Here is a 25,511-nt window from a genome sequence, read left to right as displayed (position 1 = left end):
GTCAATAATGTGTTCTCAAACTTATGCTTAAGGTACGTTTAAGTTCACAAAGTACAGTGTAACAAGACTGTTATACTACCTGTACTGTATCTGCCTATGTACTTCCAATCTTCACACTGCTCCATGTATGCCATACTTTATATGATCTTCCAGACACCAAGGTGAAAAATCACAGTTCATTCAGATTGTCTGACATGTCACACAATGGCAGTATCACACACGACTAGAAGATACATTTCAGCTGCCAAGTACGAGTTTTTCTCATTATGTCATATCACTGGGAGGAGGCTGTACTGCAATAACAGCTTATAGCATGCATTTAAGGATTACACAAGTGCTATTAGCAAATCTCTAGGCATGCCACCACATCACTATCATTGTGCAACATGAAACAAACTGCTTCTGCCAACTTCCAAACAGAATCACTGTAACTGGTCTGTCTAAGCTCCCTGAAGACAGCTGTGCTGTAACCTTTGAAACTGGAAGGTAACAGTCAATCTACAGCGTAGATAAGCTGCATTAAAAGCAAAATAAGTCATTAAATAAGCTGTTCCTAGCAGGGAATTCTCAAGCAGATTTTAAATGCTTTAAGGGAGAATGTACTAAATAAGTTATTACATCCAAGGCTTTGCACTATGAAAATTGCATTTGTTACAGAGAATGCAGCAACAGAGAAGAGAAGTTATTTCACCACCTTATAAATTTGATAACTGAAACATTCTGGAAGGATTTTACGGCAAGCTCAGGAAGAACTCAACTGTCAACAGCTATTTAATCAAGCAGCACAGCCAGACAATATCAGGAACATTTATCTTTTCCATAAGAATGCATTCAAGCCTTTCTAGGCAGACAGTGAAAAGCTGATCCTCCATTCAAATAGTTCTCAGGGAACTCTAGGCACTATAAACTTTTACCCCATGAAATTAAAAAAAGACAGACTGACAGGAAGACAGAAAGAATAAAGCAAGGTAATTATAGATTTATCATCATAAAAAGTTAAAATCTTCAGTACAGCAGTGCATGAGAAAAAATTCACGCGTGAGGCATGGAAAACCAGCAGAACAGCCCGAAGTAGCTGGAGAGACACAACAATTCAACACACACCAGCCTCCCATTCTGCCACCATCTTTCAGGTAATGGCATTAACAAAAAGAAACTTCCACCTTTTTGTAGGAATACCTAACACAGATATTCCTACTCTTAGTAACACTGCTCCCATGACGCAACTTGGTTTGTCAGGGCAGGCCCACAAAATTTAGGACAAACCATAGCAAACACTGTTAGGAAATAGGCTGTACTAGTTGTCCAGTAATGATGTTCAGAGAAAAAGTCAATGAGAGTGGCACCTGAGCACATATATTTCATGCTAAATTGCATCCGAGTATTTTGATTAACGTCAAGAGTATTTAGGACACTGAAACAAAGAGTCTACAATGGATAATTAGGATATGTCAGGTGGAGGCAGGTGTGCTCCTCAGGCTCTTGCTGGAATGGCTGCTCATTGCACCTACTGGCTTTCTTAGTCCATTTGATCAGCAACTGAGGTTACTGAAGAGCAAAGCTGAAGGTAATTTAACGCGGTTGATCTGCACTGATGTGAAGAGATCCCACTGTGCTGCTCAATCACACATTTCTTAGGACAGGCCTCTTCTATGTTTCCTGCATACTTTTCTTCATAACTATAGTTATCCCTCCATCCACCTTAACTGTATGTTCCTCTTTGTGTGCCAAACTTTTTCTCAATTACATTTTTCATGCTTTCTGCATTTTGTCTGAAAGTTTTCATAGTTGATATTTTAATCCAGAATTTAAATCTAAAAGGTTAATTACATAGTTAAGCATTGTTGAATTTTATCTTTTGACTGCAGTAAGCCAATTAACATTTAAAAAGCTGGTTTCATCAATAAGTTGCAAATGCAAAACAACCCTAAACCTATCCTGAAAGACTAATGTGCTCTGATAAACCATACTCCAAAATAGCATAGAATAGTCCATATCAACTGGTTTGTGCAATGCTAAAATGAACAGGACACACACATGCACCTGAATATAACTTGATGTGCCTTTCTATTCACAAGACAGACCATATCAGCTATTGAAAGAAAAAAAAGTGATGTGATAACATTACAATTACTGGTTAATGCTCTTGTTGCAAACATCCAAAACAATAAGCAAACACTACACGCTAACTGGAGTTAAGGTTTTTCAGTGCCTTAATGTAGTTTTTGAAGAGGGAAAAAAGCCTAAAATAAACTTATAGCTGTGCGTAATGCATATATTATGGAAATGTCAGAAATTTGCTGTTTACACTTAAGATATGCAAAAAGAAATGGAAGACAGAGGTCCCAGCAACCAAATCTGCCCTGTTAGGATATACTGGTCATGATTTTTCTTAAGATTAGTCATGCTTATGCTCTCACTGCAGACAACTTCTCTTGTTAGGAGACAAGGAGTGAGATGGCATGTCTTCACAACTCTTTAAAGCTGTTTTACTGAATTAAAATAAAGTTCTATGGACAGATCTACTGTACAAATTATAAGGGGGTAACACTTAAGATTTTCTTCAAGGACTTCAATTATTTTGATACTGCTTTTGTGACATCTAGAACATGAGAAGAAAAATCAGAGAAATTGTCTTTGGCATTAATTATGATTACACATTGCTAGCAAAGCATACTGTAGCACACAGTTTCTTACCGGTATCTATGAACAAATATGCCCTTAAAAATAGAGTTCATCATATTTTCGATTTCATCTTGGTTTTCTTGTAGCTGTAAAATAAGTAAATAAAAGATCACTGCTCATTATAATTTAATATTCTGCAATTAGTTACTGGGAAGCATTAGGAGACCACAAAAGAGCACTTAATTAAAGGTATTAGTAGATTAATCATTTTTTACTTTTCCAGCCTATATCGTGTGCATTCACATACATATGTATACAGTACCTTACTGGAAGAAAGTTAACATTCACTACAAACATCAATGAATTTAGTTTCAAATTAGTCCTTTGAGGTCATCGCCCTTTTTTTTTTTGCTACAGAAATTCAGGCTGTAGACTCCACATGTTCAGTAATGGCAGCAGTACAGCAATCAAACAGGCAGTTGTGTAAGAATGGCAGCTCAAAAATGAAGCTGGTTACTGAGCAGTTATGGACACGGAAGTCCCCCTTGAAAAACTGGATACCCTATGTAAGGAAAGTACTTCAGCATGTGCTCAGTCTCAAGCATGAGTGTAAGCTGCCTTAACTTCATCACCCACAGCAATCCAATGTCTGACTGAGGAAGCATTCCAGAGTCAGAGCATGGGCACTTAACACTGCTGACACCAGTCCCAAATCTTACACTGCAGAACAGCCAAACCAAACCACCAAACCAAAACAGCACTTTGAGTGGCAGAAATGATTTTAAAAAAAAAATTCCTAATAGGTCCTCTCTAATACGAATGCACTTAAGTACTATGGAAAGATTTCTTTGTGTCAATGGACCCGTTAATAAATCCTTAAAGAACATCTTGGAATCAATTAAAGTATTCTCATACCACCAGCTTTTGTGCTAACCGATGTAAAGATGACTTGATTACACCAAAATGCAGCTTTGATAAACAAGATGCCAATTTTATACAATCAAGTTTTGGAGTAGAACTGCTACAACACTCAAAGCCACCTTTCCTCAACCAAGGTGTTTTTGAATGTCAAAGCATAATATAACAATGAATGTTAATTAAAACATCTTCATATTTTCAGTATAAAAACCACAACTGAGCCTTGGTAGAACAGACTGCACATACACACAAAATAATACAAACTGTAACCACGGACATATACATTTAACATAGAAAATATCTTCAAGCCAGAGGCACAATTATTATGAGCTGTTTTGACTTCTTGCATAGCATGGGCTCAGAAACACTTTCCCCTAAGGGTTTATATTTTTCAAGCCATGTTTATAAATATTTCTACACTACCTTCCAGATAAGATCTTGTAATATTCAGTAAATGAAGCCTCACAGGTTTCTAAAACGTAGGGAGGTGCAGCCTCAATTTTGCAAATGGGAAAACTCAAGTACATGCAAGCTTCTTGACTGAACTACCAAATACTTGAGAAATGAATTAATTTCATAGTACAAAGGATTATATAATAGTAAGGCACTAGTGTAAACAAATGAAAGTCAGCATCAGCACTATTAATGCCCACTTTTGCATGCTCTCCTACAAACATGTAACTTATCACTAAGATAAGGTTAACTTCTACAGAATCGGGACTGGGGCAGTCAGTGAAGATTCCCAACCTGCCCAACATCTGCAGAATCTTGTGTTCTAACATTTAAAGATACAATAGCCAGGTGTATTTCAGCATCAACATTAGCAACTCTTTCACAAATTTGGATTTTCTCCATAACAGCAACTAGTTTTTATAATTTCAGCTTTTCTAGATCAAGTACCTAAATTTGAATGCTTAATTCAGAGAGAGAATTACAAATGCCTTACAATTCTTGCTCTTGCCAATGCAAAGGTAATTTAATATCACCCCTCTCAAATTTAAGCAAAACTAATGGAAACATTCTCCTGTTGACTCTGCAAGCATTTGGGGAGACTCAAAAACATGTATGAGAAGTGTAAGCTTGAATTACTACTGGCAGCAATTAAAGCACAACTATTTCTTTGGTAGCAGTTTATATTACTAACCTCATCCAGTTTGAAAATCTCATTGACAAGCACAGACCTTCACGCCCTACTTTCACATCAGATATGTAGAAAATGACATGAGAATGAAACACATCAGAGAAAGCATACCATCTTTTCTACTGCTAATTAATTTCCCACACTGAGATTGCAAACTGCCCATGAATAACTTCATGAGGATAAACGTATGCTGATGAAGGTGCTTATGAGTTTTTATTATGATGGCACTGCATCAAAAGAATCTACTAAGGAAGTGTTGGCACAGAAATGCTACTATAAATTCAGCACATTTAAGCACAGGAAAAAAACAGCATTATGCTATGAATTTTCACACAGGGCCATTATGCCATCTAAACCTAATGATTCCTTTTCATTCCATTTGCCCTCCTATGTTTGTTACCACACATACTCAGTCATCACCACTCTTCTCTGGCTTGCTCCTATACAACATTTTTATTAGATATCAGGAGCAGAGAAAATAGAGACATGTTAAGAGGTAAAGTTTGCCAAACAGTTAACCTTATTCTTCATTCAGGCTTTCACTGCTCTGTGCATCAAAGCTGCAAGATCTTCCCAGAGCAGTTACATGCTGCATCTCCAAAAGTCACTGAAAAGAAACTTTGATGAACAAGGACAAAGGATGTCTACAGGCACAGAGGTAGATACTGAATCAAATTCATGGGCCTAAATAGCTACTTGGTCCTCCGGAAAATTCAAGCAATAATCAACAGATGTGAGATAAAAACTGTTTCCCAGCTGTTATAGCCAAGTGACATTGCTTCCGAGATGCTTTAAGACTGACACGCTTCATTTCAAATGTTTGCCTTTCAGTTTCAGCACAAGTGATTCTTGCTTTTATTAATTATTTTTCAAGAACTATAAAATCAAGAGAAAATTGTGCTGTGGATCACAGAGTTCAGATACAACTAAAAATGTGCAATTGTAATTATCCCCCAGACTAAGACTGGGGATAATTAAATTGCTCAACTTTACAGTCAATAATTTACAAGTCAAAAGTTATACTTAAAAGAACCTAAGGTATACACAGGAACCCAGACATCCCTGATTTCCCACAGAGTAAAACAGTGGTGGAAGAAATGCATTCAAAACTAATATATTAAAAACAATAAAGTTAAATCTAAGTCATGAATTTTGCAGATTTTGGCTGTTTCCACATCCATATTCTGATTCTTATCATTTCTAGTTTGTTTGTTTGTTTTAATATAACTCTAAAACTGAATTTCCTAGGATGTATTGTATTTAGGGATGATTACAGCACCCTCCTAATGGTTTTGATCACCTAGTGGCAGTGTGATATTTCCTAAAGGTGACTTGAATGTCTCCTTAGCTTCTCTTTCTAGAGTCCAAGCACTATAGCCCTGACTGGTGTCTTTCAAAAGTAGTTACAAAAAGAAGTGATAAGACGACACTACATAATAATTGCAGTGCTTAATGGGGGAAATGGGAGGCACAGTGATGGACTACAAGAGACTTTTTAAGACCAGCACAGCTGCAGGAGGTTACTGTATACAACTGAGACCGGTTTTCTCCCCGCCTGGTTACATATATGAGACAGAGAATAGAAATCATCTTGTGTAAGCAGAGCAGCACACAAACTCAACTGTACACAGTGATATCAAATTTAGAAGCGCGGCCCTTGTAGCATGCTTGAGATCACACAAACACCATAGCAGAACTAATCCCTCATTTCTCACAACTGAAGTCACAAATCAGCCCAGACCTTCTGCAGGAGGGAATACCCATGAGCCAGGAAACAAAACATCTTTCCACTTGCCTCTTTTCTTTTCTGAAGCAGCAGCTCCAATCTTTCATTAGCTCTTTTGCCAATCATTTTGTTTCTCTCAGCTTCGTACTGCCTCTGTGTATTATCCTGATGAATGCTCAGGTTTAAGGCAACATTCACAAGAGCAGTCATAAGCTTCATAGCTGCAAAAGCAAAAGACAGAACATGATTCTTAACCCGCAGTCAGAGCTCAAAAATATTGCCTCAAGCAGATCCATACTCACAGAAAATAACCATCCTGACCCTGATACAGAACCATCTGGATAGGCACTTCCCACCCAAGCAATACCCGGGTCACACGGCTGACCTAAAGATCAGAAATCAGAGTATATGTACCAAATTGAGCTCCAGGCAATGTTATTTACCCTTTCTGCAAGTTCAAAGTGCATAATATCATAGAGCAAGAATATGAATCCATGGATCAGTGTATATCAGTTGTATGCCACTTACTGTGGGTTACAGGCATTTCTCTACTGAGAAGTATCATTACAGATGCCTCCATGTGAAGTGTAACTCTTAACCATGAGTAACTCTTAATCACTGAAAATTAATGAATTTACAGGGGACCACAGCAATGCATCTCTGAAAGATAATCTGACCCTGCTTTAAAGGCAAGTGTATGATTGTATAAATATATGATTAGAACTTCAAGTGCCCTCTTATTCACATCTGCAAACCTTCTGGATACAACATCATTAACGTACATATTTCTGTCTTAATTCAGTTTTAAAAAATACATTAGCAAGTGTCTTTCCCGTGTTCTTTATGGTTACATCAGCCTACAACACTAAAAACAGGAAAAAAAAAATAACAGTCGCATTCTCTCTGGCTAAATATGCAGCACTGTCCTCAAGATCAACAAGCAATTATACAAATGGAGAAGTAAAACTGTTTTTATGGTTAACTCTCTTATCCACTGCTTAAAGCCTGTAAGTCTGGAAGTACCCACATAAACTTCTTACCTTAGTTGCTTGCTATAATCATTTCTCATTCAAATTGCCTAGCACAAGGAAAATTGAAAACAAAGACCTCAGAAAGTATAAATGAAATTCTGAAAGATTTTCGTAATTTCTTATCAAGACTGAGCTTCACAGCACCACAATGACCTCTTCTTTGCAGGATAGCAGTATAATCTAACGTGCAAAAACTAGCCTAAGGGAAATGTGCAGAATCAAAACAAAGCTCCCATAGCTTGTTGATACATAAAAATAAGTAAGTGTATGGCATATTAACTGATCATGCCTCTCATGCAAGAAGCCAGCACTGCCTTAAATAACTGAAGCCAGTTGTGATAAACACAGGCCTTGGCATTTGCTCATCCTCGCTTGCAGTTTCTGGTTACAGAACAGCAACTATTTCTTCTACATAGCATGGTTCTTGGATAGCATCTCTGATGTATGCTGCCATTTCCTCTTTCCAGTCAAACCTCTCATACTTTTCAAACATTTGCCCACATAAGGATGAACCAACCAATTTAAGAGACTAAGACTATTGGAGCTGTTCCAGAATCACAGAATGGCCATGGTTGGAAGGGACCTCAAGGATCATGAAGTTCCAACCCCCTGCCACACGCAGGGCCACCAACCTCCACATTTCATACCAGACCAGGCTGCCCAGGGCCCCATCCAACCTGGCCTTCAACACCTCCAGGGATGGACGGGGCATCCACAGCCTCTCTGGGCAGCTCTTCCAGCACCTCACCACTCTCTCTGTTAAGAACTTCCCCCTGACATCCAACCTAAATCTTCCCTCCCTGAAGTAATGCCTCATTTTATAATGTTGGCCTATGGCATCAGAGGTGGACACTGGTGGTATGGCAGCAAAAGTTGAGTCTTCCCATCCCACTACATGTTGTTGCTGTGTGACAGAAGCAGAGAGGCAGTCTGACAGAATAGTCTGACACTGAAGTGTGTATAAAGGAGTGGAAGTGAATTCCTCCATGTGGAAAAAATGGCACTCAGTGACATTCATCAACACTGGCTGAATGTTTCTGGAGACCAAAGAGTGGATGTAACACAGAGTAGTGGGTGGTGTGTTTCAGCAATGGCTGCAGTGACAATGAGTCACCTTCACTGCTGCACATTTGCACAAGTGTGGTATCCAGGCTCTTGTTCATCACTTGCAAAAATGCACAGCTAATGGTGGTGACTATGTTGAAAAACAGTGTTTTTTAGTTGAGAATTTGCTCTACCAAATAGTGTTACCATGCCCTTTGTATGTTACAGTTTCCATGGAAACACACAGGAGGCATTACTTTCAGAGTACATCATATACCGAGCATATATTAGCATTATTCTCTCTCCATGATCTCTTTTGCAAATACCAAGTCAAGATCAGTGTCCAGTATCAGCCAGAGATGAATCCAGTCTCTATCACAGATTTTCAGCAGTGTTCCAAGAAGATGCATTTCAGCATGAGATTGGTAGAAAAACAACACCTGATGCAACTAGTTTTAGATATCTGTATCTAAGCTAAGAATTGTAGTATTAATTTACAAATGGAGAAATGTAGCTACTTCTACACAGCAATTCATCCATGTTATCAGAGATTTCTAACAAATGTCAGATGAAATACACTATAAAGCATATTTCTGTCTAATAATTTAACCAGTCTGACTCAGATGTAGGCAGATGTGTTGAGAAGTGCAGGATGGCCAGAGGTAGAAACCAGTGAGATACAAAATTTTGGTCCAAGATTCCCAACATTATGTTTCTCAAGAGTGAAGGCACAGAATTTTATTGACACTTAAAATCAGTTTGTACTCTGAAATGAGAAATTACTAAGGCATACAACAAATGGTTAATAAATACAAGACACAAGTATGCCACTTCTGATTCAAAGGATTCACTAGAGTCCCCTGAATTTGACAGGAACCTGTGAGGCTGATATATTCTCTTTCAAAAAGAAAAGTGCATACTAAATACAGTTACGATGCACATGGTGCTTGGATTTGACCAAGCTTTCCAGAGTTCTCAGTGCTTGTCAAATTCCACCTGTATCAAAATTAGCAGTAATTCTCAAAGCAACTAAACAGTAATAACTTCTCTGAAAACATCCCTTTGCACCATTTCACTTACCAGCTAATGTACTGGTGTGCCTGAAAGCCCGGACCTGGGAATCTGACAAACCAGTCAGAAGAGAGATCACCGTGTCCATCATGTACTCATCATAGATGATGCTATATTGACACTGTCGAATGAGCACTCCAATGAACTCACAAAAATTGGATCGAAACTTCTTCCACTGTGGCCCAGGCATGGTAAGGGGGTAATCACCACTGTCCTGAAGAACAAGAAAATGATACTCTCAGTGAACATGGACCAAATTTCTAAGCTACATGGTGCATTTTTCTCCCAGACAATGCAGAACAAACAACAACTTCATTCTTCAATAAAGAAAGAACCTTTTAGGCATGATATCACTTTTTAAGAGATTTGATTGTAACTGTGCTATGCTTGCTTTATTAGCTATACATAGTCCAAATATGCATCCAGACAATTCTTTTCCTTACGTCCTGAGTTAGGAAATGGAGGTAAAGGATGACAAAGGAAAATTTCGAGGTATCTAAGGTCAAAACCTAAAGAAAGTCTTGTGTGATTGAACATTTGCACCATTTTCCACCCTCCACCTCCACCCCAGGTGGAATATTCTAATCTGGCTGCCTCTCCCCACAAAATATGCTTTACTCAAGTTTGCAGCTGAGATCTTATCAGAAACTTAATATTGCCCTTTTTTGATCTTATAAACTTTTCCTTTTTCTTGTGGTTAAACATACCATCTGAGAGATGCAATGGATTTTTTTCATGCTTAACTTCTTTCCAAGATTAATTTCACAATACTACATCTCAGTGAGACTGCTCCCTCCTATTAGAAAATTCATAAACTTCTTGGTCACCTGATTTGTAAGTCAATTCCAGATTTATTCAAAATGTTAAGGTACTAGCGTTCCAGCCTGGACCTCTCCCCAAAGACAGGAACTCAGCAGCATCAAAGTTAAAACCATCTCTACTTATTAATTCTGTGTTTTCATGAATAACAAGCACTTCTGTTATCCATCCAGGCAAAGCCAGCAACTTAAGCAGAGAAGGCTTGCAATCAAATACCCTTTAACCTGAACTTAACAGAAGATGGTCCACTCCAGCAAAAACAAAACAAAACTGCACAAACTGAACTCAAACTCAATACTGTGATATTACAATCATAGTACAATGGTAACAAATACAAAGAAAAAAGTATGCAAATATTAGAAAAAGACAATTGTAAGGTTGTCTTAATGACCCTATTTCTATCACTACAATGCTAAAATACTTAACAATTTTACAGTGCTACAAATCTTAACAAGTAGCATTTGAATGCCTAATTTAAGAGAAACAAGAGTTCTGTTTCAAAGCAAACAAACAAAGAGACATCACACTCCCTAATTTGAAAATTTCAAAGCTCAAGATCATTAAGATTTGGAATATTTTTCTTTTGATAACATTTGTTTCAAACAAAATGCTTAGAACTTTTGAAAGACTACTTGTGTAACACTGCTACAAAACATAACTTTTATGTCAACGTAATATTTGGTTTAAACTGCCAATTCAAATGAACAAAATATTAATTTGCACACAGAAATTGTGCAAACGCCAAGCCTACAGTCCTGTCCCAGGAATGCAGAGTTCTTTGTTGTAGGATGGCAGTTTCAAGCAGTGAACTACAGCATCCAGTATAGCAGCACAAATATAGGTGGGATGAGAAAACTTTCTACAGTTCTTCTACTGCCTCTTCTTATTAATCTCTGTGGTACAGTCAGCTCTAATACCTAGGATACGGATAGATGAAGAACCAGCATGGACCCAAGGCAGCTTTCATACAGACAGACTTGGCTAGGCTCTCTTACAGTATGAGATGGGAGCCCGCTCCATGATTTTTGTGATAGTACAATTAAGCCTTTCAACACATCAGATAACAAACTTTTCACTATTCTTATTTCAGCATCCAAGTCCTACTCAATCCACAACACTGACTTTTCAAGATAAATAACTGTAACTACCCTTTTAATTTATTTTATTATTTTTGTTTTTCCATTATTATTCTTTCTAAAGCTAATATTGGCCCATCCATTTTCATCCTGCGGTTCAAATTACTGCTTTGCTTGTTGGTGCAATTTCTTATACAGAAACATTGCTTACCACTGGTTTCTTGCCCGCTGCATTTTTGTTTTACAACCAAAGCATACTGTAACGTATTTCATAATGCTTAAAGCTATTTGATGTTTGTATACTATTCGTAGAATATACACTAAAACAACTGTATAATATCTCTATACCATACCTCATCAAATTCTTCTGTCATTTTCCTTATTATTTCTGCATTTTGCATGTTCCTGAACATTTCAATTCTTACAGTACCTGTAGTGTAATAAAGGAACAAAAGCAATCAACATAACTCATGTTTTTATATCAAAATATCAATATCAAAGTCCTGCTGCTGCTAAACGTTCAGCTCAGTAACACACATGAAAGACCATATAATGCAATGATAGTAGAAACACTTTGAACACGTGTTCTTTTGAAGAAACAGGTATAACGATCTGAATAGAAATTAGTGAAATTCACTCTTCAAAATTGAATACATGTGATACAGCAGCAACTAAAAAGTAATGCAGGACTTGTATCATGTCTGCAGTCAACAAATGGTTTTAATTGCATCTGTAAAATCAAATTAAGTCTGTCTTTCACTTCTATGGACACTACTAGTAATCCTCCCCCTTCTATGATAACAGATATTCCATGATCTCTATTTGGAGACACGAGTGGTTTTCAGACCGGAGCTAACACAACTGCATCACGTGGCACTGCAGTCAGTAAGGTTCTTGAAAACCAAAGGCTCAAAGGGGTCAGTCAAGATGTGGGCTTGCTCAGGACTAAAAGCAGCATTTGCATCTACATTACACCTTCATGTGGATTATGTCATCCTCCCATTACCTGAGCTTGATATCATTGACTTCACGCTGTAAATTGAACAGTGAAAGCAAAAATTGAAAATATGACAACACAACAGCAATTAATGAACGTTCTTGAGACTTGATCCTAAATTCAATCAGAATAAACAAATAAAATACCTATACATCACATCAATGGCTTAATAACTGAACATTGTCTGAATCTCCAGCCACGTATCACAAGTCAACATACGGAACTTTTATTTTTTGTTACTGTGTGATATAAATATATGTATTTTAATCCATCACTGTCTTTTTGCCACTTGACAATCCCCTCTGGCTAATGGAGGAAATGCATGAAACTTAAGTGAACCACAGAGCTGCAGCCCAACCTTGTTAGCATTACAGAGATTAAGTCTTGCTCCTGCTACAAAAAATTCAACTGGATTAACAGTCCATTGCATGGCTCCAAAAATTCAAACCACAACAACAGCTAACAGCATTAATTCCTGCACAAAGGTAACAAAGATAAATATACAAACAGTTACAGGAATGTTTTAATTCCACTATTTTTTTTCCTTGAAAAACAAGCATTAGAAACATACAGATTTCAAAATATGCAAGCACAGTTAGAGCTCAGCTGTCTTCTACATCTTTGCTAGGACACTATTTCAGAATGCAGTTCACGTCTTCATTTCTTGTAATGGCAGCGTTTCTTCGTGAAGTAATATTTACTTATCTATTTCATACTAGGTTACACTGTCAGCCTCAGTTCTAACAACAGTGATTTCTGTTTGAGCATGGCAATTTCCATATTTTGAATAAACAATTAGTAACGTAGTACACTTATATGAAAAAAACCCAACAGAATACCGCATGACAGAATACTGTTTTATCAGCTTCAAACTCATCTCTAAGTATAGTTACGTTTCCCTCAATATTATTACAGTTTCAATATGTCTCAGTGTGTTGAACAGCAAATCCACCTCAGCTGCATTTATCCCTCTCACTGCATGCTATCATCAGTCCTTATTTTGATTAGCAACATAAGCCCCACCAAGTACATAACTCGCTGACTGCTGGTTCTTTATATTTTTCCATAGTCCTGATTCAAATTTTACTCATTCAATTTATTTATGACTTCTGCCAATAACCTTAAATAGTTTCCATAAAATATATAATCATGTTACTTTGTTGGACAAAAGTAAAAATACTGTAACAAAAGCTCTTTGTTAATGCATTTCACTCAATACAAATCTCCGTTCAATTCCATGCAATTCTGATGTAGTTCTCTGTATCTTTTCTCCCTGAGGGTATGGAATGTAATTATACTGTGGTCACTATTACTTAAGGCCTCAGATATTTCTAGCTTTTAAACGACCTGCTGTTAGTTATGTTACTTAACAGTCGAGTATAATTTTTCCCTGAACAACTTCTTTAAAGCAATTGGTTTCAGGAGTAACTACTTCAAGCACTGATTTTATTTTTTTTTAATTGCATTGCTGCAACATAATACATTTATGACTAGGTCTATTTATCCCTTCTTTAATTGGGCAACCTTGCAGATGCAGTATGAGCACCCATGGAAAGCTGATGGCTGGTATAAGATGCAACTCCTGTGTCACTATCAGACAACAGATTCCATTTACTGTACCACAACTGCAGAAACCTGTAAGCTGCCCACTACACTGGCCCAGGGGTGAAGCTGCAGTCACAGACTACAGATCACAGGCATCTCCTCTGAATCATGGCAAGCCATTGTAACTTCCTCAGCTAGAACAGAAAGAGCTTCAGCCATCTCCTGAGCACCTGAGGATTTCTGCTGATCACCATGCAGAAGTATTACAGTGAAGGTGTGTTCAGACTCTAGACACATTTTCCAAATAAGTGTTGGCCCAGCTCGCTGTGGGCATGGAGCAGGGGCATGCACAGAAGGAAAGAAGCTCCTGACATCTCCTAGGGGTGCCAGAGAGGACAAGAGCCCATGGAAGTGAAGAGAGCTCAGTGGCTTCAGAACGTATATTTACAGTGAGAAGAGTAACCCAGCTATTCTAAAAAGCTTCACAGACAAAAAGCAACAACAACAAAAAATCTGAAAGCTGGCAATTCTAGTACTTACGCAAGAAAGGGAAGTTTATACAACAGAAAAAATGCTGTGGCAGGAGTGGTGCTCCACCTCTAATAGCCTACAGTCATTTAAACACTGCTAATGAATACAAATTGCTCACTACTAAACGGACTCCTGAAATCCAAACTCCTGACAATTGGCAATAAATTACATCCTGTGAACCACAGTGAGGTTTCATCTCCACTACCTCCACTCAGGGAAGCTACAAAGCCAGCATCATCCCTTCTTTGTACCACCTGCCCAAACTCAGACAGCTACTACAGAGTGGGAAATGTACTCTTCTGCATAGCAAAAAGTCAATAGTGAGCAGAGCATGGTGAAACTTGGAAGGATCTTGGAAGGCTGAATGATGATTACACATTATCTAGGTGGGCAGTATTTATTTCCCCCAATATCATTCAATGTGCATTTCCTACACCTTTCTCCCCACTAACATTATAGGACAGAAATAATCCACTTCTGCAACATCAGTAAAGCACAGTTTTTAAATCATCTCAAGAGCCTTAATGACAAACCTCTGTATGAAAGACGATAAAAAAGGACCAGCATCAAACCATACATTATTTCTCATGACTCAACCTAGGTCATGTGTAATTCTGGAGCATTTCATTGACTGTTCCCAGAGAAGAAAAGCCTGAAACTAACCAGAAATTACACACACTGGTTTTTTAAATTCTATTTTCTGTGAGTTGCATACCATCCATTAGGAATATTAACATAGATCTTACCTGGTTGGAATAAATATGTATTAATCATTAATCTAAATGGAAACAGTACTGGGCCAAATAGATGTTAAGCACCCTAAATCTTAACTTTCCATTCATTTCCAAGCTTGAATACTGAAACACTTTACCCAAACCAGAGATCAGGGTTCTAGAAAGAAGACAGCCTAAACAGGTGAATGTTAACTTCTGTGGCACACCCAAGGATTGAAGATGCTTTTACTGACGTATTCCCCAGTTACTCGTGCTGCATTCTATGTTGCCCAGCTTCTGCTGCCAATAAAATATTATTCAAAAGCCATTATTGTCCTAAAAGACACAGCCCTAATTTGTCCTGAGAACTACTTCAGATCATGGACACGTACTGAATGAAACAGCAGGAACCCCAGTGGGAAAAAATAAATCACATCCTCATACAATTAAAACCTTTTTAACCAGAGAATCAGAGACAATTACTAGAAAGAATTCCAGCAGCTCATTTATGTTTACCATCCTAATACAAAACAGAAACCAAGTCTCTAACGCGTCAATTCCCAAATCACATTCAAATGTATTCTTTGAAATTTCCCTGCAAAGTTAAGACCTTACCATTCAACTGAAACACACAAGGAAAGTGTATTCTCTCATTGTCTAATTCTTGGTTTGATCTTCCACTTATCCTTTTGCTTACCAGAGCATCACTTTGTTGTACTTCGTTTTCCTCACTGTATGCATTACTCTACAATTCTTGAATATTTACCTTCAATTATTTATCACTCTATATTTTGATTTTCAGATCACTGAATATAGTATGAATCAAATATGTTGTTGTCCCTATTCTTCTTTAGCTTTAAGTCATGTTGTACTTGACTGTGAAGTATCCTTTTTAGGAGCATTCATTCTTTTCTCTTGGTTGTGTTTCCCATGCAGACTTTCATCTCTATGTTCTCAGTATGCTCACACCCTCTTCTGAATATCATCACCATTATTTCGCTCTTCACTTTGCTCTTGTAGAACTGGGAATATTATTTTAATGACTCAGCCCACTTAAGTTGCCACCCAACAATGAAAGTTACCTCTCACAGGAAATATTCTCCATTTGTGTTCTCCACCTTCTGTATTAGAGAACAGTCACCACTGCATTATACAAACTAACTGGATAATCCTTGACTTACTATCTTCTACTCCTTGATGACACCTCACTAGTTTAATACCCTCCATCTCACCAATTACTATATGGCACATAACCATATACCACCTGTTTTGGTGGCTGTAAACTCCTACAACAGAAACTCCCACATTCTCTCCCCTTCTATCATTGCTGAGACATTTTCCAGAGACTTACGCTAGTCTTCAGACCAAATAAAAACAGTGGTATTACACAGGACAAGGATTTAGTGGCAAGCTGCTGCTTCTGAGTCTTCAGATCTCAACTTTTGCTAAAAAGGCTTTCAAACAGTTATTCTTTGAATTAAATAAATAAGAAAAGACAAAGTCCAGAAATGCCATTATAGAGTTCTGTACTAACTCCACTGGGAGTCATAAACAGTATGAGAAACATACGAAAGGAACAGACTTCCACCAGACCAGACAGAAGAGAAAGTAACAAATTTACTAAGTTTTTAAATCATCATTGTGAAGAAATACTTTTCCATGAAGAAAAGACTGCAACAAAATCCAGTTTCTGGAATGGAGGAAACTTTGGTCATTATGGTCCCTTCCATTCGTATGACCCTTTTGTGTTCTCTCCTCCCAAAGCCTGACTACCACCTACAGTTCCTGCTCTGTGCTCATTACATGGCCAATAAAGGCATGCATGTGAAGCTACTCGGTAATTGACTGAGACAGTGAGAGGCACGCTCAAAGGGACCACTACTGAAGCATTTCTAATTCTACATCCTCCATAATACCAGGCACAGAAGTCTTTTACTGTTCTGGTTTACATAACTTTAGCTTAGGCAAGAATTAGCTTCACTGTTTCTGCTGATATTTCAAAACCAAGTTTGGCCTTAAAGAAGATACTCAGTATGGAAACCTCAAAAATTCACTGAACTGGAAACTGACTTAAACCAATCAGTAACAACAATAGTGAGCAGAGCTGTACACAGCCCTCAATACAAGAGGTCAAAAGTGCTAATAAAGGTTTTGAGGACTTATTAATCGTTTGATTGACATGGGCTCCACTGCACTAGAAGCAGAATTTTAGTATGAAACAGCAATTATTACTGCTAATAGCAATTATTGCTATTTCTGGCATCCCCATTCAAGGACAGATGTGTCATTGTTAGTGTGAACAATTCTACATTACACTTTAAAGTTCAAAGTTTTGAATAAGATTAAGAAGCTGACAAATTCATGTATACAACCAGTGATTCATACCATTTGGCTGTTCAATCCTTTATATAAGTTATATTGACCCAGAACACATCAGTGAAGGTAACAGTTCTCTTATTACAGATACAGTAAGATACACACCAAAGACTCTCTGAATACGCTACAAAGTGGGCAATGATGTGCATTAATGACAATCCAGTTATTTCCCCTAAACTGAAAAATAACTACATATTCTCATTGTAAAAAGTGACACAAATTAAATGTCTATTGTAAATAAACAAAATCCTATGGAATTCCCAATCCATTATGTGTGAGAATCTGCTACTTGCTTAAAGCAATCTAAGCGTCTGAAGAATGAAAGAGAAAAAATACAGAACCAGCCCTGACCCAAAGAACCACCAACCACTACACTGCTGTGCCAGCCTAGAAGGTCATGTGCTACAGAATAGCTGGGCCTATTCAAGGCTTGAAGTTATTTTTTTCACAAATGGTTTGGAGCTTCCTCAGCATCGTTAAGTCAAAGTCATGCATTTCTGCAAAGCACATCCATTTTCAAAACCTTACAATGAACTTCCTTATTTTAGTTTTTCAATCGGTTGTCATGCAATAATAAAGGTGTTCTTTTAGTTTAAAAGATTTTTTAAAAAAGAAAGATAAGAGAAATGGCCAGTTTTCAGAATGCAATATATCTTTCTAAACAAGGATTTTGATAGAAATATGCTAACCAGCAGATATAAATGCTCTGAAAGGAAGGATGAAGCAGGCAAAGTTCGCCAATAACAAAATTATTTAGGACAGCTGAAATTAAGGCTGACAGCCAAGGCTGCAAAATAATTTCATAGTAACAAAACTATGAAAAACTTAAATGGCAAATAACGCATTTCAGAAAAAAAAAAAAAAGAAAAAAAAAAAAGCATAGTAATTCCACAAGCTACTACTAGAAAAAGGGGCAGACCTGCATAATTTAATGCATCCAGAAATAGCACACTTCATGTATTCAAGTCTTAACATTTTCTATACAGGAAACCTCTCCAGTGGCTTTCAGTCAGATAATGCTGTTCTGGCACAGTTTTACAGTATTTGCCTTCGGAAACAGCGAGCTGCTTTTCATCTTGATGTTCATGTCTCTGACTTTGAATAACAGAAGCCACATAATTAATAACTAAAGCTACACAACTTGCAATGTAGTATTTGTACTGAATGACTTAACAAAATGAACCCTTTCATGCTTTGATGGCTCAAAGTAATAATTCTCAGAAGGCATCCACCTTTTTGTCAGATCACAGCAGACCTGAACAACCGTAAATGCCACAAACATGAGCAAAAGCTCTGGAGCCTTTGCTACCCCAAAGGCAGTGCTTTGTTCCTAATAATGCCTTAATGCTTGGTGGAAGCATCCTCAGCTACAGGCCTCCAGCAGCTGTGTCCTGCTCTGCACTGCTCACCTCACTGTGATTGAACAGCCTGTGATCAAAGACAGGGGAAAGCACCAGCTCCAGTTCATTCCTGGATTTAAACTCCTGAAACTTTCAAGCTTTCCACCTGCTTACTGCTGATTCTACAACTGATTTTTTTCTTTTTCTTTTCCTTTTTTTTTTTTTTTTTTTTTGCAGGCACTATTCATTCTTGCATTTTCCCATGTTTGTGCTACAAGGAAACTTGCTAAGAGAAACATTTCACATCGACCTCAGGAAACAGAAAATAATGTAAGGACTTCCACACTCAACAGTCAGCACTAGGTGTTAGGAGGTGTGCAAGAACATGCACATGTCTAAATCCATCTTGCACTGGGCAGCAGTTGAGGTTTACTCAACTGCAGGTTGCTAAGCCACACTGTGGATGTCGTACTTACTGCTGCTAGTGGATCTATCACTCTGAACTGTTTCAGCCTTTTCATACCACAGAACTGCAGTGTAGCTCTACGTTCTCTAAGCAAGTAACTCATTCTATTTCTAGAAATGCTGCCTGATCGTTTTGCAGAATAAGCATGGGATCTTTTCTGCAAGAAATAGTAAATAATTATTCCTCTATTTGTCATTCTTTTCCCTGGTGCTCGGGTCTTTCTCTATGTTCTTTTGGAAGTGAGATGCTCTGAAATGCATTCAACACTCAAGATGCAGATGCAATGTAATTTTATGATAGGCTCCTTTATTTTTAATATATACATATAAACTCATTTTTAATTTCTGATTCTTAATTTCACCTCTCAAGTCAGTACTGAGCAAAGAGGTTATATTTCCAAATCACTGGAAACAACAACAGACTCCAGGAGTAACAGTTTATCGCTTCATATGACAGCTTCATGCTGTCAGAAGTTACTCAAATCCAGCAACAGAAACACTAGTAGCCTGGAGGAAGGACTGAAAGTTCAGGAATAACTACTCTTTGAGAGTACTTTTATCAGGCTATTTCCACATTTAGGAAAGATGTCACCCATCAGTTGCACTGCTAACATTCAAGCCCTCAAGCTTCCCTCAGTAAAAAGAGAGGCTTTCCCCCCTCCCCCAATGGGGATCTTATCAGCAAATACACAGACCTGTTTGAAGGTGTAAAGACAAAGCAGCCAGACACTTCCCAGCAGTGCCCAAGGACACAAGACTCAGACAATCCAAACGCAAGCATATTTATAGAGCTTAACACCATAAACATTTTTGTAGCTGAGGGCTGAGAAAAATATTACTTCAGTTGCTAAAAGGTTACAGGCATAACCAAACCCACAATTACTGCAGGAGTCCCATGCTGCTGGGCTGGCTATCAAGGTGTTACAAGTTCCTGCTGTGCAAACTGAAGTTTGGTAACAGGTGTCTCTCATTATAATGCACAGCTGAAGCATGGGGTAAAAATAGCAAAGGTCTTGAAAACACTGAATCTGTCTGATAAACCAATTTCAGCTAAAACAAACTGTTTTGTACCAGTATTTGTACTTACAGTGAACCAACAGACCCTCTTTGTGCCACCTACAATTTTTTGTACTAATTACAATAAACTCTGGAGTGGTTTTAAGAACACTGAACTTTCTGAAGGCAAAAAATATAGATAATGTAAGTAATAATAGATAAAATACAAATATTCATTTTTCAGAATTCCCTATTCATCACCAGGCAGTCAAACACTGACTGGTATCTTCCCACATAACAGCAAAATGAATGCTACATAACCAGCAGAAAGCTAACAGACTCGAGCAGTCCATTTGATAAATGCTGTTGTGCTTCACAACAAGACTGGAGACACAGAAATGTGTCTGAAACAACTGAAGTCTAAAAGATTTGTTTCTGCTTAATTACATGAAAGCCATCAGCTTCCTGAAAAAAAAATTATCTGCTTTTTTATTAATCTGAAAAGAGGAAATGAAGTTTTATGCATTTCTATCTTTAATTATTCTGCTTAATAACATCCGAGCTGATTCTTTCAACCAAATCTGACAAATCTAAAATTTTCCAGTGAATTTTACCAAAGCAGGTAGTTGAGCAGAAGCCAAAAACAATCTAAATCATTACCTCAGTCTGCTCAGACACCAAAAAACCCTGAGGCCAGAGCCAGACAGGGATGTTCACATTGTGAATGCCACTCCTTCTCAGGAAAAGCTTCAACTGGAGCACAGCAACATCTTCCACAGCAGTGTTTGTCTATATAGCTGATTTAGCTTCCAAAAATTTCTAAGCTTCTACTAAAACTCTTTTGTAGAGAATTATATAGCATTCAGTGCATCATCTCTTATGAAGAGTATTTGCCAGTTGACCAGTATGCTCAGTAGCTTTCATACCACTCAGTAAAGATGAGCAGTGCAGATACACGAGGTATTGTTCCTCATTAATTCTGCTTCTCAGGAAATTATCTGTTTCAAGTAGAGATGAAAAGCATTTAACAGCCACCATCTATGAAAAGCCAATGCAAAAGGTTACCAGAGCTGGCTGACAGCAACACCTTTATCTTCATCATTCCCCATTTACAAGTACACAAGTTGAGAGAAATTCTCCTTTTTCATATAGCTCTTTTTTCCTACCTTGCTAAGATAAAACTCTATTTTCTCTTATCTGTTTATTCACTCCAATACTTTTTGAATATCTGAGCACACGTATGGGGCTTTTCTTTGTTTAAGGTAATAAACAAATTTGAGAAACTGCCTGCAAAAAAAAACATAATATGTGCCCTTGGCAAAAGCATGTGCTAAGCTTTAGATGCTCTCTGCAATCCTCATTTAGTTTCTTCTGTGCACACTGTGATCTGTCAATCAACTTACATGGCTGTCTACAATTCTGTTGAACTTCATCAGAACAGAGAATAGGCCTGGAAATGAACAGGGGTTGTGCTGGTGAAATTATTGCATTTTTGGATGTGTGCAGCTCTTGCTACAGCCAATGAACTTGGCAGGTAAATGATGGAAGAAAGAGGGAGGTTGTACATGAGGAATTGATGATGCTGCAGACTGCTGTTTTGTATCACTTCAGAGTTCCTACATGAGTCTGGACAATCCAAACCATGTCAAAGAAGGCCTATAACTGCACATTCTTCAGTTTTCAAACATCTACATTGGGTTATCATGGATCAATTCGAAAAAATACAGCACACAAACAATGGTATCTGCAAGTACACTGTCTCTACCACCTTCTTTTGGGTATGCAAGAAAAAAATTAAGAAGAAATGGAAGAGCTTGCATTAGCCCTTCTTTACTGGAGAGGATTCCACTCTGTTAGCCTTGGCTAGAATCCTGCTTTTCTCTTACTGCAAATATGTATCTATTATTCAGAACTAAGAACTTCAAGTTTCCATTTCATGAACTTCAAGAACTGTCTGAGGCACTCTGAGCCCAGCCACAAAGCAAACTGAAAATCAGGACTAAGAAGTCAGTAACAGCTGTGCTTTGAACATTAATATTTATCTGAAAAAAAGTCCTCCCCATAGGGAATGGCACAACTACTGTACCTGCTGTCCCAAAAACATTTTTATCCATGATGCCGTGCATAGGCTAGCCAGTTACACAACAGGTGGTATATTTATTTACAAGGAGGTTAAGAAAAATTAGCTGAAAGCCTATGCAAAGAAGTCCACAAGATTTTTTTTTATTTTTTATCTGGATTTGGCTATTATCAAAAAATAAGAGGAACTATCAGTAAACTTAGAGAAAACTTAACTGCTCAGAATGCTTTGGTAGAGGAAATAGAGCCTATACTAGAGCCTAAATCAGTGAAAGTCTGGATATGCTTGTAATAAATATAATGCAAGTGGGAACTGTCACCTCACAACTAAGAAAAGAAAAAGTGCTGGCAGCTTTCATGAGAAGGCTGGAGAAAGAGCCTTTCTATGGCAGCTCTGAGGTCATCTGAAGCTGCATGGAATAGCAACTGGAGATGCAAACCAAGGAAAGATGAGAGAACACACAGAGATCATAACAGTGTTGACAAACAATGTAAGTGGGAATGTAGAAAGAGCAGCAAAAAGCTGAGAAAAGTCAATAAATCCCTTGTTTCTCAACAGCGGATGTCTAGGATTCCCTATGTGTTTGAGAGTAAACGAAGACAAAGATATACCTATGCAAACTTAGAAAGACTGCTGGAAGACCAATAGCAACAAATAGAGGGTGAAATACAAGTGGGAATGAAGAGCTTGAGTGGAGAAATAAAAGAACACTAATTAACAAAAAAATTAATCAAATACCATTAAGGAAAAAGCAGAAAAACAGAGAGGAACATTGGAAGCACGGCTTAATCTGGAAAATGCTTTAAAATCTTATTTACAATTTCCTCTCAGATTGCTTTGGACACTATACCTTGAAAAAAGTAATACAGTTAGTTGAAACTGTGTTTGGCATGAACTAAAAATTGCACTTAAAACACATCAAGTATTATTATGCTGTATTATAACTCCCTGCAGATTTCCAAATGCAAGATGCCATGCACACAGCCGCTGAATAAAGCAGTCACTCTTCTGGTTCCACTTCTCAGTGCTCTCTCTCCCCTACTCTCAGTTTAAAATGTCTGGAAGTCTTCATGTAGTAAGGATTTCTCCACTACAATTTTTAAGATGTTTAGTAATGCTTAATTTTCTGTACTGTACCAATTTTTTTTGGCATAACTACACTCTCAGCTGTAACTACCTGTCTACACAGACTCTTGCCTAGTAATCGCTTTGCTGTCCTTCCTACATGAAATTTTTCTTAATATCCACGATAGAAATACCAAAGGGTATTATATTATGGGTCGTCATCTTGATGAATGCTCAAAAATTGAGTTACATTTTTAATAGACAGCCCTGTTCAGCAGTATATTATGGCTGCACCATTGCACAGCAGCCTAGAGCAGCCCCACAACGTACACACCAGATGAAACAAATACACATTTTGGCCAACGAAGCAGAGCTAAACCACTGGGATGTATGGCCATCTGCCTCTTCAGCTTCCTAAGCTCACCTGTGAAAATCTGCCCTCACAGAACCCATTCTTTTCTTCTAATTTTTGGAGTCCATTCTTTCTTTAGCTTTATACTTGCCACAGTTTATCTCTTCATCCCTCTGTTACATAGAAGTACAAGTCAGATGTTTCAGTTTCTTCTGCTCCTTGAGTTTTCCCTATTAATGAGATCTCATGCAGTTAATTACATTTTTTCCCCCTAGCATTTTAATTACTTCTTTTTTGCTATCATTGCAGGCTGATAAGAACAAAAAGAAACGCATAAAGTATTTCCCATTTTCAAAATGCCTGCCATGTTATGCTGTTTCCATGAGATCAAAGTCTCAAAATACCTAAGGGTTAAATGCATCTTACAAAACACTGCAATATCTCTCGCTGTTTCTACACATAACTGCAAGCTTTGCTTGGCACATGCAAGCAGGGAAGAACACTACCAGGGAGTGAGGAGGGCAGACACTTGTGTTTCCCAAAAGCAGCTTGTTGCTCAGTCTCCCTTCAGAGCACTGGGAAACAAAAGCCACTTAGTAAGATTAATTCTTTATTTCCCTGGAAGAAAGCTATGGAATATCCATCTGCGCAATCATCTGCGCAAGTTAAACCTAGACAGAAGCCCTGCAGTTTATCTGTAACTTGTCTCATGTCTTTGATACTGGACCTGATCCCTGGAGTGTCTCTATTTTATAACCTTCCTTGGTTGGAGCAAAGCCAAAGTGAGCGAGCTCAACTCCTGTTAATATTGTGAATGAAAACAAACATGCCTTACTATTAGAATACCAATACTAATATGCATTAGTTTAGATTGCACTATACTAAATTAAGTACATCTCTAGTACATAGCTGAGATCAATTAACGAACTTTGAATGTGCAATTTCCTACTGTATTTTTATCTTTCCTCCCTGGAATGCATTATTAAACACCCCTGCAATCAATTAGTTAAGTTTACAGAGCTACCACTCAAGCAGAAAAGCATTACGTCAAAACTAAATCAAATTTAATCTTATATCTCAATTAAGGAGGTAAAATAAACAGCTGTGGTGTTATATATGTAATATGCAAATAACACCACAGAGTGATAGTGGCTGAAGTATCAGATAATCAGAGCAATAAAGTAATACTCCAGGCTAAAGCAACTGCCAATTTTAATAGGCAGCTATTTCTTCTCAAGACTGCAAAGTTTACGGCCAACAGATACAAAAGTAGTCTGGAAACGCCTCGTGAACTGCTGAACCTGGGCACTGCTCCTGAGCAGCAGAATGGTTACACCAAAGCTTTATTTGCACGCAGATATCCCAGAAACCTTGGGCAAAAGCTGGCTGTGACAGCTGAGTTAGTAAGACCTACAGGACCTAAGATTTGCTCATAAAGATTACATGAATGTAGTTTCACTCTTTGAGCTCAACTGATGCATTTTTTATACAAAGAGGAATACAAAGGAAAAAGTGGGTAAAACAGAGTTATGAGAAGTCTTTACAAAATTCCACATGGGACTAAGAAGATATAAATGATATATATGAAATATTTGTATCA

The 25,511-nt window shown here is 37.7% G+C and overlaps 1 protein-coding gene across 4 annotated transcripts in view; it reads right to left on the bottom strand.

Annotated features, from left to right (window-relative positions):
• STAG1 (STAG1 cohesin complex component) overlaps window positions 1-25,511 on the bottom strand; it is a 164,764-nt gene that overhangs the window by 63,565 nt on the left and 75,688 nt on the right. For 3 of the 4 annotated variants that reach the window (XM_090147033.1, XM_090147031.1, XM_090147032.1), the window contains exons 6-9: window positions 11,805-11,881; window positions 9,566-9,770; window positions 6,480-6,631; window positions 2,698-2,771 (exon numbers count right to left, since the gene is read on the bottom strand). In XM_090147033.1, the coding sequence (XP_090003159.1) occupies window positions 2,698-2,771; window positions 6,480-6,631; window positions 9,566-9,770; window positions 11,805-11,881 (508 nt within the window). Of the gene's footprint in view, window positions 1-2,697; window positions 2,772-6,479; window positions 6,632-9,565; window positions 9,771-11,804; window positions 11,882-20,113; window positions 20,553-25,511 lie in introns of those variants that run through there. The other variant, XM_031596587.2, reaches the window with a different exon arrangement.

The sequence above is a fragment of the Phasianus colchicus genome, chromosome 10 (genome assembly GCF_987193195.1).
Source record: "Phasianus colchicus chromosome 10, bPhaCol1.hap1.1, whole genome shotgun sequence".
Classification (NCBI taxonomy): Eukaryota; Metazoa; Chordata; class Aves; order Galliformes; family Phasianidae; genus Phasianus; species Phasianus colchicus.
The sequence above is the reverse complement of the archived record's forward strand: the minus strand, read 5'-3'. Positions and strand labels throughout refer to the sequence as shown.